General features: G+C 41.6%; 1 protein-coding gene across 4 annotated transcripts in view; it reads left to right on the top strand.

Moving 5' to 3' along the window:
• The window catches only part of LOC143288485 (sedoheptulokinase-like), a 13166-nt gene extending 972 nt beyond the window's left edge, over nt 1-12194 (top strand). For all 4 annotated transcript variants that reach the window (XM_076597040.1, XM_076597038.1, XM_076597037.1 and 1 more), the window contains exons 2-6: nt 791-1059; nt 2558-2958; nt 4553-4728; nt 6702-6896; nt 11581-12194. In XM_076597040.1, coding sequence (XP_076453155.1) covers nt 826-1059; nt 2558-2958; nt 4553-4728; nt 6702-6896; nt 11581-12002 — 1428 coding nt within the window. In that variant the 5' untranslated portion in view covers nt 791-825 and the 3' untranslated portion in view covers nt 12003-12194. The remainder of the gene's footprint in view (nt 1-790; nt 1060-2557; nt 2959-4552; nt 4729-6701; nt 6897-11580) is intronic.
• The last annotated feature ends 3306 nt before the right edge of the window (nt 12195-15500 follow it).

Genomic DNA, 15500 nt, shown 5'->3' with positions numbered 1-15500 from the left:
TGCAATGTGTCATCCATCATGTGCTATCATCTGTGCCAAGCCAGACGGCCTTCTCTTCTATAATAATTTAACATGTGTGCATACATTGACATACAGAACTTCAGTTTGCAGTCTCATTCAAAATACCTGTAAGGAATGGATTCTGAACCAAAGTTAATTAACTCCAAGGGTAAAATCCGCCTGAACCAAACAGCTTAGTGGAGATTTAAACGTTTGACCCCAAGACCAACCCTCCAAATCATACCATAATATATACTTATATTTTCTATTTACTTGATAACATTATCTCCATTGACTGGTATTTCATTCTTTAATTTTAGATGCCTTGTTACATTAATTATGACATACATTTTATGTTTATATGAATACATTTCATATATGCATAAAACATTTTTTTTTTTAAATCAGTGTTAATTGTTTTTTGGCATCAGCATGTGTGGGTGTGTATATTTGTGCACGAGTTTACATGTGTATTTACATGTGTGTGTACATGTGTGTGTGTGTTTGATATGGAGGGGAGTCAGGAGGACACATGCACATTTGCATGTTTTTCCAGGTTTGGGAATATTCATTATAGTATTCAAGAACTAGTAATTGGATTAATAATACTCTTTTTTTTTCTTTTTTTTTGTAAACTGAATTCACAATAAGCAGTTTTGCAAACTATTTTAGTCATACTCATAGGCACTGGTTTATTTTGCATTTTGACAGATGATAGAATTAAATATCACATTGTGTTTTGTACAAATAAAAATTTCTGTATATAACTCAGCAACATATACTGCGACAGATACTGTGACAAAAGCGACAAGACTGGAGCACACAATGAACATGGATCCGTTCATTCAACCCTACACGCTGGGCATTGACCTTGGCACGACCTCCATCAAGGTGGCCATTGTGGATGCGGTGGGGAGAGTGGTGGAGAATGTGACGGTGCCCTCGCTGGCATCAGTGCCCAGCAGTGCGGGCGAGGAGAGGCAGGAACAGTGCCCCTTCACCATCTGGTCGGCGCTGCAGGCCGGCCTGCGTCAGTTGGACCCTGATAACCAAGTCAAAGTGTGTGTGTATTGATGGGTGGGAGGTGGAGGGGCAAGGGGGGCTGAAAGGGGGTGTGTGTTTGTGTGGGGGTGGGGTTGTGTGTGTATTTAATGCACAATTTATTTCCAGATGAATAAAGATTCAGGGCTGTGTCAGCTGGACCCTGATAACCAAGTCAAGGTGTGTGTGTGTTGAGGGAGAAGGGGGCTGGAACTGAAATGGGGTGTATGTGTGTGTTTTGTGTGTGTGTGTGTGTGTGTGATGCACAAATAATTTCCATGTCGATGAATAAAGATTCAGACCTTTGTCCATTGGACCCTGATAACCAAGTCAAGGTGTGTGTGTGTGTGTGTTGAGGGGTGGAGGGTTGGGGCTGAAAGGGTATGTGTGTGTGTATGTGGGTGTGTGTGTTATGCACAGTTAATTTCCAGATGGATGAATGAAGATTCAGGGCTGCGTCAGTTGGACCCTGATAACCAAGTCAAGGTGCGTGTGTGTTGAGGGAGACGGGGGCTGAAACTGAAAGTTTTTTTCTGGTGTGTGTGTGTGTGTGTGTGTGTGTGTGTATTATTGCACAATTAATTTCCAGATGAATGAATAAAGATTCACCCCTGCGTCAGTTGGATTCTGATAACCAAGTCAAGGTGTGTGTGTGTGTGTGGACAGGGGGTGGGAGGCAGATGGGGGGGGGGGGGATGGTATGTGTGGGAGGAGGAGAGTTTTTGTGTGTGTGAGAGAGAGAGAGAGAGTGTGTGTGAATTTGTGTGTGTTAGTGCGTGTGTTTGAGTGTGTGTGTGTGCTAGTTTTTTGTCTGTGTGTGTGTGTGTGTGCATGCGCATACACGCTCTTCATACATCATTACATGTGAGCATCCTTACGTCTATACTGATACGTATGCAAGTGTGGTGAATGATTCAGATTAGAATCAGGTGAAGCCTGTCCATATTTGACCGTGCACACATGTTTCTACATTGTTTACATTGGTGATGGCTTGATTATGACATTGTATTCATCAACATGATTGCTATTATTAGCTTTGTAAATATTGCTGTTACAACTGTTATTGTTCCTGATAGTGGCTGTGGTGTTGTTGGTTTTATTATTGTATGTCAGGATCGGGCATTTTTATGATTAGTTAAGATTGATAAAGAAATGCTTTTTGTCCAAACTTATACGACATATTTTTTTGTTTATTGACTGGTTAGTTTTTGTTGTGTTTGTTGTTGTTATTGGTTTTTTGTTTAGCTTAGATTGATGTTGTTTTCTGAACTTTGGGGGACATAACTTTTTTGCATTATCTTGAAATTCTCTGCAGTTTTAAGGAACTCACACACACATGTGCACACACACACACACACATATATATATATACAGATCGATCTATCTATATCTGTCTATCTATCTACCTATATATGTATATATATATATCCATACCATTCCCATTTCCTCTTAGCTGTAACTAAGGAAACAAGCACATGCACATATACGATGACATGAAGTGAAAACGTGCCTGCAGGTACAAGCTATAGGAGTCAGTGGCCAGATGCATGGACTGCTGCTGTGGCAAGGCAGCAAGTCGTGGCAGTCGATTGACGACCAGACCCGTCACATCAAGCTGAGGAACCTGAGTCACCTTTACACATGGCAGGACCAGCGCTGTTCACAGCAGTTCCTGTCCAGCCTCCCCAAGCCGGACTCCAGCCTCCGTGTGGCGTCCGGCTACGGGTGTGTGACGCTTCTGTGGCTGCTTCAGAACGAGCAGTGTTACCTGGAAAAGGAACAGTTCACCTGTGCTGGCACCGTCATGGACTTTGTGGTGGCGGCTATCTGTGACCTGGAGCGACCCGTCACGTCCGACCAACTGGCAGCCAGCTTTGGCTACTACAGCGTGCCATCCAGATCGTGGAACATTGACATGTATGTACAGTGCAGCTGTGTTCTTTCAAGTTTGGGTGTTTGTAGTTGTGGGGAATTGTGTGTGTGTGTGTTTGAGGGGGTGTGGGGGTGCATGGTGCAAGTAATGTGTGTGCGTGTGCGATTGTGTGTGTGTGTGTGTGGCTTGTATATAAGTGGCTATCAATGTTAGGTCGCCATGCCATAAAGCCACACTCCAGAGGAGACCTGCATTGCTGCAGACTCTATTCAGAGGCAGTGAGCAGTTGTTGCCCCAGTTTTGAATGTACCTTGGCTTTCATTAATCTTTCCAATAATCCTTTCTCATAGGTGTTAATGTGAAGACTGTGTTGGTCCTGCAGGTGTTTCTGTTCCTTCTGACCTGTATTGATTGCGGTGCTCGTTCTGCCTGGCAGCACTAGCACACATAATTTGGTGGTGCCATCAGTGTTAATCAGGCCAAAACTACCAGACTGTTCTGTTCATGCTGACAGGGATTAGCCAACGTTGTGTAAGCTTGTCGTTCCTGCTGTTTGCTAAAAAAAAAAAAAAAAAAATTAAACTGCATTTTCGGGCCAGACTAAGAGGGGCGTCTTTTCACTGTTAGCCGCGCGAAATTTGGCCAAACAGAGCAAACCATAGGCCTAGTTTGCATCAGTTTGACATGGTAAGTATATGTAAACACCAAACATGGAGTATAATACAAACTCCTCCTTTTTTTGTGTGTGTGTGCTCATGATCTGTGCTTCACAACATTTTGAAGTGATGAAGGTATAAAAGATAAACCCTGTTGACATGTAATGCCTTTTGTTTATGTCAGTTTCTCTGCTTGTCTGTTTTTTGTTGTTGTTGTTGTTTGTTTGTTTGTTTTATTTATTCCAGAACATTTTTAGATAATTGAGACTGAATCCAAATGAAAGCTAACTAGGTGGCATAAGACATTTTGTTTATTTGTGATTTGTTTTTTGTTTTTTTTTCTATTTGTCAGTTCATTTATTTATTTATTTTATTATTATTTGTATTTATATCAATTATTTTCCTTCTGTGTAGCTTTCATTTTTTTGTTCTAGGTTGGTTTATGTATTAAGTTTGCTTATTTTGTTTGTTTGTTTCATTTTAGTTTAATGTTATATGTACACCTATGACAGGCTCTCAAGGTCTGACCAGTAGTGTGGATCTGTGCATACCTCAGGCATTTCTCCTCCTGAGCCCCCCAATTTTTTTTTTTTTTATTTTTTTTTTTTTTTTGGACGGGGAGGAAACTTAAAAAATACTGTCACATGTTTTTCTGAGTGTGTATTTGTGTGTGCCTGAAATTTGATTGAATGACACAGGAAACAAATGATGGGCGCTCAACGGCAGCCGTCAGTCGGCTCTACCCAAGTAGGCAGCCTGTTATGCAAACGACCCCGAGTTTGTAAAGCGCTTAGATTTGGTCTGTGACCGAGGACAGGTGCTGTATATGTATCCATATCAAATTAAAAACAAAACAAAACAAAAACTAAAACAAAACTTTCTGTGAGCTTTGACGCCTACTTGAAACTAAACTTTAAAATAACTGAAGCAAAACTTTATTTATTGATGTATAATGATTTGTTGATACATGATTTGATTCCAGTCTGAAGTCGTGTGGTTTCCCAGTGGAGGTGTTGCCGGAGGTGCGGCAGGCAGGGCAGGTGGCTGGACACCTTCAGCAGGGTCTGGAGCACATCCCTGCAGGGACACCTGTCCTGGTTGCCCTGGGAGACATGCAGTGCAGTGTCCTGGCAGCCTTACAGAGGCCTAGCGATGCCAGTGAGTTTGTCTGGAAGTTGTTCATGACTGCTGTGTGTGACTTACGCTTCACTCACGGAGTCATGGCCTAGAGGTAACACGTCCGCCTTGGAAGCGAGAGAATCTGAGCGCACTGGTTCGAATCCCATGTTCGCCAGTATTTTCATTCCCTCCACTAGACCTTGAGTGGTGGTCTGGACACTGGTCATTTGGATGAGACAATAAGCCGAGGTCCCGTGTGCAGCATGCACTTAGCGCACATTAAGGAACCCACGGCAACAAAAGGGTTGTCTCTGGCAAAATTCTATAGAAAAAACGACCATAGGACAGCAGAAGAGTGAGGTGAAATTCACAAAACAAAACATCAAATTAAACGTCACAAACAGACGCAAATGATGTAAGATATCTGAATCCAGAGACGAAAATGTCCTGGAAATCAACAAACAACAAACATGCATGAAAACAGAATTTCTTATGCATCAAAGGTTGGCAAAGACATAGTAAACTGAAAATGTCAATTATCTGAAAAATGGCGACCATTGACAATGCTGCTGGAAATGGCATTTCATTGTCTAGCAATCGGCAGTCTAATGGCGAGATGTCATATCACTGAGTTGCGGCAAAAATTTTTGGCCGAGAAGAGCAAACAGATAGGCCTGTTTTGCATCGCAATCAATACAGGACATATTTAACCAAACTGGGAGTATGATACAAACTCCTCATTTCAATAGGAAAACAAATAAAATTGCAAGCAGAAAAAATACCCCCAAAATGGATGGCGTGCTAGGTGTAGCGACGCACTCTCCCCGGGGAGAGCAGCCTGAATTTCTTACAGAGAAAGCTTCTGTGACAAAAAGAGTAATACAATACAATACAATACAATACAATACAATACAATACAATACAAATGCAGTGTGGATCACGTGCAGGTTACATGCATAGAGAACACAAAAGCCATTTCTATGCTGATGCTGCAGTCCCCGTTGAGTGAAGCAGAACATTATTGGATAGGCTCACAAGGGCTCTGACTAGTGCGTTTCACAGCTCCTTCAGTCTTTATTATGCTCCAGTATGGAATCTGCCACATGCAGTCTGATTTCATGTTAAGAACAGCTCTCAAAACCTACCAGTTTAACTCACTCAGTACGGCCAGTCTTCTCTTCTCCTCTACACAGACCCCTCGGATGTCCAGTGGGTGTCTCAATGACCCAACCTTTAGCTTCCGTCGTCAGAATTGTGGTTTTCTTTGTCAGCATTCACCTGTTCAGTATAAGAGCCTTCCGCTTGCAATATTTTGATGGTGGTAATTGGGGTGAAATGCTGTTAACGTCGTCTCTTTCACCGTTCGTATGGAAAGAGTTAAGCAACACTGCCGCCAATGAAATTAGATTTTTTTCCTGACCTGTTGGCTGTCTCTGTACTGCTTTTTTCCATGATACCTGTTATGATCTGTCGTGTGGGTATAACTTGTGGATGGGCGTGTGTGCTTATGTGCGTCTGTGTGTGCATACGAGTGTGTGTGTGAGTTTATGTGTGAGTGTGTATATTCGTGCATGTAGAATTTATATGTGTGTGTGTATGTGTTTGTGTGTAGGTGTAAGTCAGTGTGTGTGTGCGTCTGTGTGTGTGTGTGTGTGTTGTGTGTGTGTGTGTTTATAAATGTATGTGTGTGTGTGCACATATGTACATGCGTGTGTGTGCATCTGTGTGTGTGTGTGTGTGTGTGTGCATGTGTGTGTTTTTATAAGTGTGTGTGTGTGTGTGTGTGTGCACATACATACATGCATGTGTCAAGAGACAATAACTGTATGCCATTGTTGTTGTTTTACACAGGGTATTTCCTTTTTGTCAATTTAACTTCCTTTTTTTTCTTTTCCTTTTTTTTTCCCTTCATTTCTGTATAAAGACGGCGCACTTCGTTTAAGCAGTAATGCGAAAAGGTCAGTCACTCCCAGCTTAAAGTTAAAGACATGATGCTGTGCTCTCCCTTGCAGTGTTGAACATCAGCACCTCCATCCAGCTGAGCGTGCAAGTGGACGATGACGCCCAGTCAGACACGCAGCTGGGGGAGGCGGTGGAGGTGGTGCCCTATTTCGGCAGCACTCGGCTGGCGGTTGTGGCGGGTCTGAATGGTGGGAACGTGTTGACCTCATTCATCAAGCTGCTGAAACGGTGGCTGGAGGAGCTGGGTGAGTTGTGCTGGTCTGTGCAGGTCTGGTTGTCGTGGATGTTCTGGGTGTTTGCTGTGTGGTGTGGTGTGTGTGTGTGTGTGTGTGGTGTGGTGTGTGTATGTGTGTGTGGTGTGTGTATGTGTGTGGTGTGTTTGTGTGTGGTGTGTGTGTATGTGGTGTGTGTGTGTGTTTGTGATTGGTGTGGTGTGTTTTTGTGTGTGGTGTGCGTTTGTGATTGGTGTGGTGTGTTTTTGTGTGTGGTGTGTGTGTTTGTGTATGGTGTGGTTTGTGTATTTGTGTGTGTGGTGGGTGTGTTTGTGTATAGTGTGGTGTGTGTTTGTGTATGGTGTGGTGTGTGTTTGTGTGTGATGTGTGTTTGTGTATGGTGTCGTGTGTGGTGGGTGTGTTTGTGTATAGTGTAGTGTGTGTGGTGGGTGTGTTTGTGTATAGTGTTGTGTGCGTGTGTTTGTGTATGGTGTGGTGTGTGATGTGTGTGTTTGTGTGTGGTGTGGTATGGTGTGTGTTTGTGTGTGGTGTGGTGTTTGAGTGTAGTGTGTGTGTTAGTGTATGGTGTGGTGTGTGTATGTGTGTGGTGAGTATATGGTGTGGTGTGTGTATGTGTGTGGTGTTTGTTTGTGACTGGTGTGGTGTGTGTGACTGGTGTATGTGTTAGTGTATGGTGTGATGTGTGTTTGTGTGTAGTGTGTGCGTTTGTGTATGGTGTGGTGTGTGTATTTGTGTATAGTGTAGTGTGTAAGGTGGGTGTATTTGTGTATAGTGTGTGTATGTTTGTGTATGGCGTGGTGTGTGTTTGTGTGTGATATGTGTTTGTGTATGGTGTGGTATGTGTTTGTGTGTGGTGTGTGTTATGTTTGTGTGTGGTTTGTGTGTGTTATTGTGTATGGTGTGGTGTGTGTTTTTGTGTTTGGTGTAGTGTGTGTGGTGGGTGTGTTTGTGTATTGTGTGGTGTGTGTGTGGTGTGTGTTTGTGTATGGTGTGGTGTGTTTGTGTGTGGTGTGTTTGTATGTGGTGTGTGTTTTAGTATAGTGTGGTGTGTGTTTTTGTGTGGTGTAGTGTGTGTGTGTATGGTGTGTGTGTGTTTGTGTGAGGTGTGGTGTGTTTGTGTTTGGTGTGGTGTGTATTGTGTGTGTGTGTGTGTGTGTGGTGTATGTGTATGTAATAAAAAAAAATGTTTGTGTGGGTGTTTGTTCGTGTATGGTGTGTGTGTGTGTGTGTGTGGTGTTTATGTGTGCTGTGTGTGCATGTGTGTTCTTGTATGGTGTGGTGTGTGTTTGTGTGTAGTGACTGCGTTTGTGTATGGTATGGTATGGTGTGTGTTTGTGTGTGGTGTCTTTGTGTGTTTGTGTGTGGTGTGTGTGTTTATGTATGGTGTGGTGTGTGTGTGCGGCACTGACACACTCCATTTGTCTTGCTTGCAGGTCTTGATTATAGTGCCCTCTGTTGTTAATTCTTGTAACCTTCTTCCCCCCCCCCCCCAGTCATGTTAATTGTTAGTGCTCTGGACCCATGTGCTAAGGAGGTAGAGCTCATCATCATAAATACCTATCTTTTTTTTTTTTTTTTGAGCTAGTTATCAAAGTATGTTTCAAATTTTAAGTTTTACCTTGGGCACGCTAAAATAGAATGAAATTTATTCCAGAAGGTCTATCTATAACTGTCTCGGCAAATTCTGTTTTTACTGTTTTCGGTATTCCCTCTGCTTGAATGATAATGATTATCCAGACTGATATTCACGCCTCGTAGTGCAGGGAACTCATGGCATTTACAATGAAAGTTATACATTCATAAATATGTATGTATTTATATATGATGTACCATTCACAAACACATGAACAAATGCACATGCACTCACACAGCCAGCAGAAGTTCAAGAAGCACATCAGTCGATACGAGATGTTAGGTGGAAGAGGTACGTTTTGAGAGACAGGAGTTGATGTGCAGGGTCCTTTCCTTTTTTTTATTTTTATTTTTATTTAAACTTACTTTTTTTTGTTGCTGCTGCCCTTTCATCTGTACACACCCGCTTCAACTGGGTCTTTAGTTTACAAATATAACTTGTGTGAAGTTACTGGCATAAAAATGGAGTGATGGCCTAGAGGTAACGCGTCTGCCTAGGAAGCGAGAGATCTGAGCGCGCTGGTTCGAATCACGGCTCAGCTGCTGCTATTTTCTGCCCCTCCACTAGACCTTGAGTGGTGGTATGGACGCTAGTCATTTCGATGAGACGATAAACTGAGGTCCCGTGTGCAGCATGCACTTAGCGCACGTAAAATAACCCACGGCAACAAAAGGGTTGTTCCTGGCAAAATTCTGTAGAAAATCCACTTCGATAGGAAAAACAAATAAAACTGCACGCAGGAAAAAAATACAAAAAAAATGGGTGGCGCTGTAGTGTAGCGACGCGCTCTCCCTGGGGAGAGCAGCCCGAATTTCACATAGAGAAATCTGTTGTGATAAAAAGCGATGTAAATAGAATAAATAAATAAAAATACAAAAATGGGATGCTGGTTCAGTGGAAATTCTGATGTACAGATGCATGTGTGTTTGCTATTGTGTGTGTGTGTTTATGTGTGTGTGTGAGAGAGAGAGAGAGAAATGAAATGAAATGAGATGAAATGGTATTTATTCAGAAGACCATTGGCCCATTCTGAAGGGGCCTGAACAATAAGTTATAATCGCAATCGTATGCAAAAAAAACATCTCATAAAGCAATATATATTTTACTGACAGCAACTGCACGTCTTTTTAAGGCTTCATATAAATAAAATAATAAATTCCATATTATCACTTTGTTGGATGATGTGTGTGAGAGAGAGAGACACACACACACACACAGATTGGCATGGAGTTCGGACTGGTTTATTGTCAGAAATTCACTATTTGACATGTGAAAACATGGAAACATTAGAATAAAACGTAAATAGACTAAAACTGAGAAAGGTGCAACTGAGTTCAGGCAGTATATACATTAAAATATGATCACACACACACACACACACACACACACACACACACACACACACATTACTCTTCTCCCATCTCTAACCCACAAATACATCCATTCCCAGCTCCACCTTCACACCCCACACTCTGAGAACACCACTTCCCTCAGCCCGCATTGCACAAGCTTCCATCCCAAATAGTCAGATTTAGAAAACAGTACTCACATTATAATTACATGAACACTCCTAATACTCCTGGCGCTTCTAACCCTCACTTCACCCACCCACAGATCGGCACACAATTACTCCACACACACTTGCAAGCAGTTCATTGCTTTTTCAGTAAGAAATAAACAAGACAAAAGATTGTACAGTAAATGAATAAATATATAGATAGATTAATAAGTACATGTATGTATATGTATATCTGTATGCACACACGTATACATATACATATATATACTCATACACACACACACACACACACACACACACACACACACACACACACACACACACACCACACACACACACACACACACACACACAAATATACACATGTTTGCTTTATTTCTTGTGAAGTGTTCTGATCATTGTACCCTTTTGTCATGGCATTCTGACCTTTCAGAGCAAAAGCAGCTCTGATTACAGATGCAGTGCACAGTTGAAAATGCTGATCATGAAGTAGGCGTTGTTCCAACAGGATTTAATCAAAGCACCAGTGGTTGTGCTCAGAGCTGTGAGTTGTGACTCAAGTGAGTCTGTTGCTGCAGCGTAATAGCGAATTGGCTCTGTGTGATACTCATCACTAAATCACACTGTGTTCATGATAGATATTCGTAAAAGAACAGTTTAACCATTGTGTTGTTGATTTTTTTTTTCTGTTATGCATGGCTTTAAGACAGAAGATGTTGAACACCTAATCAGACAGTCATGATGACAGATATTCATTAAAAACAACAACAACAACAACAAAAAACAATGACAATGTTTTTGTTGTGTTTTTTAGACAATAATATTATGTTGATTTTTTTTTTTTTTTCTGTTTTGCAATGTTTTCAAGTATAAGATATTGAACACCTAATCTTACAGCCCTGAGTATGAATGTTCATTAAAAAAAAAAAAAAAAAAGTAATATTGATTGTATTTCTGTTCTGCAGGATTTTCAGATACAAGATTACACCTGATTGCATAGCCTTCATGATAGATATCCATAAAGAAAAAACTGTAGTGTTATTGAGTTTTCAGATGCAAGATATTAAACACCCAATCACATAGCCTTTATGAAACATTCATTAAAAACAACAACAACAAACATAATGATGTTGATTTTGTGTCTGTAATGCTCAGTTTTTAGCTACAAGATATTAAACACATGATCACACAACCATCATGAAAAAAAAAAAAAAAGGTAGTGCTTGTTTGTCTGTTTTTTCTGCAGGATTTATAGTTCAACACCTTATCATACAGGCTTCATGAGAAATATTGTTGAAAAAAAAACCTACAAAGAAACCTACCACCACCAACATGATATTGTGGGTTTCTTTGGTTTTGGTGGGGGTTTTTTGTGTGTGGCCTCAGTCATGGAACACCGGCTTTTTAAAAAATTAAAAAAATTTTTTTTTCTTGTGCTTCACATGCCATCTTGTTTGACAAAAAAAAAAACAAAATCTTCTTTTTTTTCTTTTTTCTATATGACCAACATAATATTGTTGATCTTTTTCCCGTCATTCATTCAGGCTTTTTGGGTAACATGCTGGACAGCGCCTTCTTTGAGAAGCTGCTGCGTCTCGGGCAGGAAAGCCCCGAGGACAGCACCCTCAGGATGTCCCCCACGCTGTTTGGAGAGCGCCACGACCCGGACCTCCAGGCCTCCCTGACGGGGATCTCAGCCCACAACGCCACGCTGGGCGCCCTCTTCAGGGCAGCCTCCGAGGGCATTGTGGACAACATCCTCAGGCTGCTGCCCCCAGAGGTGCTGGTGGCCAGGGGAGTGAAACGGATTGTGGGTTCAGGTTCGGTGCTGGCCCAGAACCCCCTGGTGCTGCGGCGGCTGCAGCAGAGACTGGCGGCCTCTGAGGAGATGGAGTTTGTGCAGGGCAGCGAGAGCGACGCGGCGTTCGGGGCGGCCAAGGCAGCTCTGGCCTTCCTGAAGGTCTAGGAACAGTGTGCTCTTGCCTTTCTTTCTCTTGGGGGATGGGGCAGCGAGAGTTATGCTGCGTTTGGGATGGCCGAGGCAGCACTGGAATTCCTAAGTCTAGGAATGTTGTTTTCTTGCTTTTCTTATTTTTGGGCAGAGTGACACTGTGTTTTGTGCTGCCAAGGTAACGCTGGCCTTCCTGAAATTCCAGAAACAGTGTGCTTCTTCTTGCCTTTCTTTTTTTGGGGGGGGGGGGGGGGAGCAATGAGAGTGACACTGCATTCAGCATGGCCTTGGTAACGTTGGCCTTCCTGAAGGTCTAGGAACAGTGTGCTCTTGCCTTTCTTTTGTGGGGGGGTGGGGGGAGGCAACAAGAGTGACGCTGTATTCAGGGCAGCCAAAGCAGCGCTGGCCTTGATGAAAGTCTGGGAACAGTGTACACTTGCTTTTCTGTTTTGGGGGGCAGTGAGAATGACACTGCATTTGGTGCGGCCAAGGCAGCGCTGGCCTTCCTCCTGAAGGTCTAGGAACAGTGCTCTTGCCTTTCTTTTCATTATTTTTTGTTTGGTTGTTGTTTTGTTTTTTGTTTTTTTTTGGGGGGGGGTTGTTTTTGTTGTTGTTTTTTGCTGCGCCATCTCCTGTTTAGAGGCAGGATCAGGTGTTGTACTGATCTGATCCAGTGTTCCACCAGTGATCAGGGTTCAAGGCCCCGTTTTGGCATGGTGTTTTGTCCTTTGGGGAAAGGCATTTTACTCATGATTTTCCTCACTCCACTTAAACATGTGTGAATGGGTACCTTACTTTGGTTGGAGAAGGATAAAACGGCGTCAGGAGAGGGTTGGGTCCCTTCTTCCTGTGCCGAGTCCTGAACACTGAGTCCATGAATTCACTGCCCGCCCTGGGTGAACAAGGCTATGGAACTTAAAACCATAACTCTTTCAGCCTCTCCTGCAATATTTCAAAGCCTCCACACTGCTTGTTCTGAATATACAGCCAAACCAGGGTTTGTTCTGCAGCAGTCTTAAGCGTTCACAGGGAGCTTTGAAAGGTGTGTCACCATGAGGTCACACATCGGAGGAGACCCTGTTCTGCTGTTAAATCACTTTTTGTGGCCTTCAGTAGTGCCTGTTTTGATTCAGCACACACAGGGCACCACATGCTAAGCCCCCCTACTGACGACAATAATCGCTCAGTTACAGTGACAGACAAAGTGCCTCCCTCCTGTGAATCTGCCATCATCAAAAACTTAGACTTGCCTTGTGTTTGTTTCTTTGAAGGCAGAAAGGCCACATGACATGCCTTTTGTTTGTTTGTTTGAAGGCACAAAGTCCACATTGTGTGAATGAGTGAGTGAGCCAGAGGATAAGGTGGTGGTTGAAGAAGTATGTATACACATATGTAACAGTTGTATGGAGGTGATTTCTGCCTCCTGAACTTTTGCCTGATGTATATTGCATTAGAAATTAATTCTGAAAGAAGACCAGATGAGAGGACCAGTGTCTGTGGAAAGTAACTCCTTTAATTCTTTCTTTTTTTTTTTCTTTCATTTTGAACAGAGTGCTATACAAAGAATATGTGAACGGGATGGAAGACATGGCCAGAAAAAAATTAGACAAAGTGTGTATGTGCACCAAGGTATTTGTATTGTTTTCAGTTTGCTTTACCTTCTTGCTTGGATTTGTCTTCTGTAGAGGATTACATTGCTTTTTTTTTTTTTTAATGAATTTTTCTCTCCTTTTCTGTCACGTCTTCATGTCTGTGTAAGTGACAACCAAGAAATGGTTGAGGGAAAACAATTTGCAACAGATTATATTTTTCGTGTAGCACTTAAACGATAAATGACTGAGACATGGATTTTTCTCGCAGACAAAACTTGTTCTTGTCTGTTTTTCTTGTGCTCTTCTTGTTTGTTGTTGTTTTATGATTATGTGTCATGTGTCAGGAAAGTCATCTCGTGTCTTATTTGTGAAGATGTTTGAATGCATTTGTTTGGGATATAATATATAATCTGTATTTATAAATGTTTTTTCAAACTTTTTTTGTAAATATATATATATCGTCTCATCCGAATGACTAGCGTCCAGACCACCACTCAAGGTCTAGTGGAGCGGGAGAAAATATTGGCGGCTGAGCCGTGATTCGAACCAGCGCGCTCACATTCTCTTGCTTCCTAGGCGGACGCGTTACCTCCAGGCCATCACTCCACTTTGTTCACAAAGCACTTGCAAGATGTTGTTTGCAAGACTTGTCAAAGTGTTTTTAGAAGAACCACACACACAGCATTCATTTTCCTGTGCATGCTGAGCCAGATATTTCTCTCACCTTTGATTTTTTTAATTTTTTATTATTATTTTTTTAATCTACATTGAACAGTAATTCATGCTAAAATAGTTGCACTTTTGTTCAGTTTGGATCAGGCTAAAACATGTTGACACAGTGGATAATTTTGAAGTTGATTTTTGATGAATGTTATCTTAGTTGCGTTGTTTTTTATTCAGCAGTTTTTGATCATGATTGTGATTGAATCTTGACACACATAGTAACTGTGAGGTGGGGTTTTTTTGGGTTTTTTTTGTTCGTTTGCTTGTTTTTGGGTGTGTTTTTTTCACAATCGAATCATTGGGAGGTGAAAATAGAACACTGACCATACAACATCAAAATAGCAATTTTCAATGTTGATATTTAATGTCAGTGTGTGTGTGTGTGTGTGTCTGTTAGGGAGGGACATTTATGTGTGTGTGTGTGTGTGCGCGCGCGCATGCGTGTGTGCACACGTGTGTGTGTGTGTGCGTGTGTGTGTGTGTGTTTTCTATGAAATGCATTTTGTTTTAATCTAAGCCTTATTTACTTCATAGCTTTTATAATCTTAAGTGTGCTTTTGCATTCATATGAACACACTGGATGTTTTCCATTGTCAGATGGTGATTGATATGTTTTTTTTTAAGGCGTTTATAGTCAGCTATGATGTAAGGCGCTTTGAGCAGCATTGGTGCTGGATATCACGCCATAGAAAAACTATGTATATTATTATTATTTATGTGTTTACATGTTACCATACGTGTACAGATTTCTGTCAATACATTAAATATAGCATACAGTGATATATTGTTGATAATAATGGTTTGGTAAAGGGTTGGGTTTTTTTTTTTATCTTTCCTTGTATCTCATTATGTGTTGTTGTATGTCATTGTTTATGGTCAGAACTAACTGAATAGAGAATTTATGTCATTTGAGTACTTAACATTGACATGCGCTGCCAAGGAAACAGAACTCTTGCTGTAGAGCCCTGCCAAGGACTTTTCAGAGAAAAAGAGAGTAATTTATCTAAAAATTCTACATGCTTGCTTTTGTGTGCATCATATGCAAACCATATGTTTTTTTCTGCAAGGGAATTGACTAAGCTTTTTATTGAAAACATTTTATTTTTAAATTATAGGTTATGTTATGGGCTATGTTGATTTGCATTTCTTGGTGCATAAAACGTATCTGTTTCATTGTTAATGTTCCAACAAAAAATAA

Source organism: Babylonia areolata, chromosome 12 (genome assembly GCF_041734735.1).
Source record: "Babylonia areolata isolate BAREFJ2019XMU chromosome 12, ASM4173473v1, whole genome shotgun sequence".
In the NCBI taxonomy this organism is placed as follows: Eukaryota; Metazoa; Mollusca; class Gastropoda; order Neogastropoda; family Buccinidae; genus Babylonia; species Babylonia areolata.
This window is presented reverse-complemented; position numbering and strand designations above follow the sequence as displayed.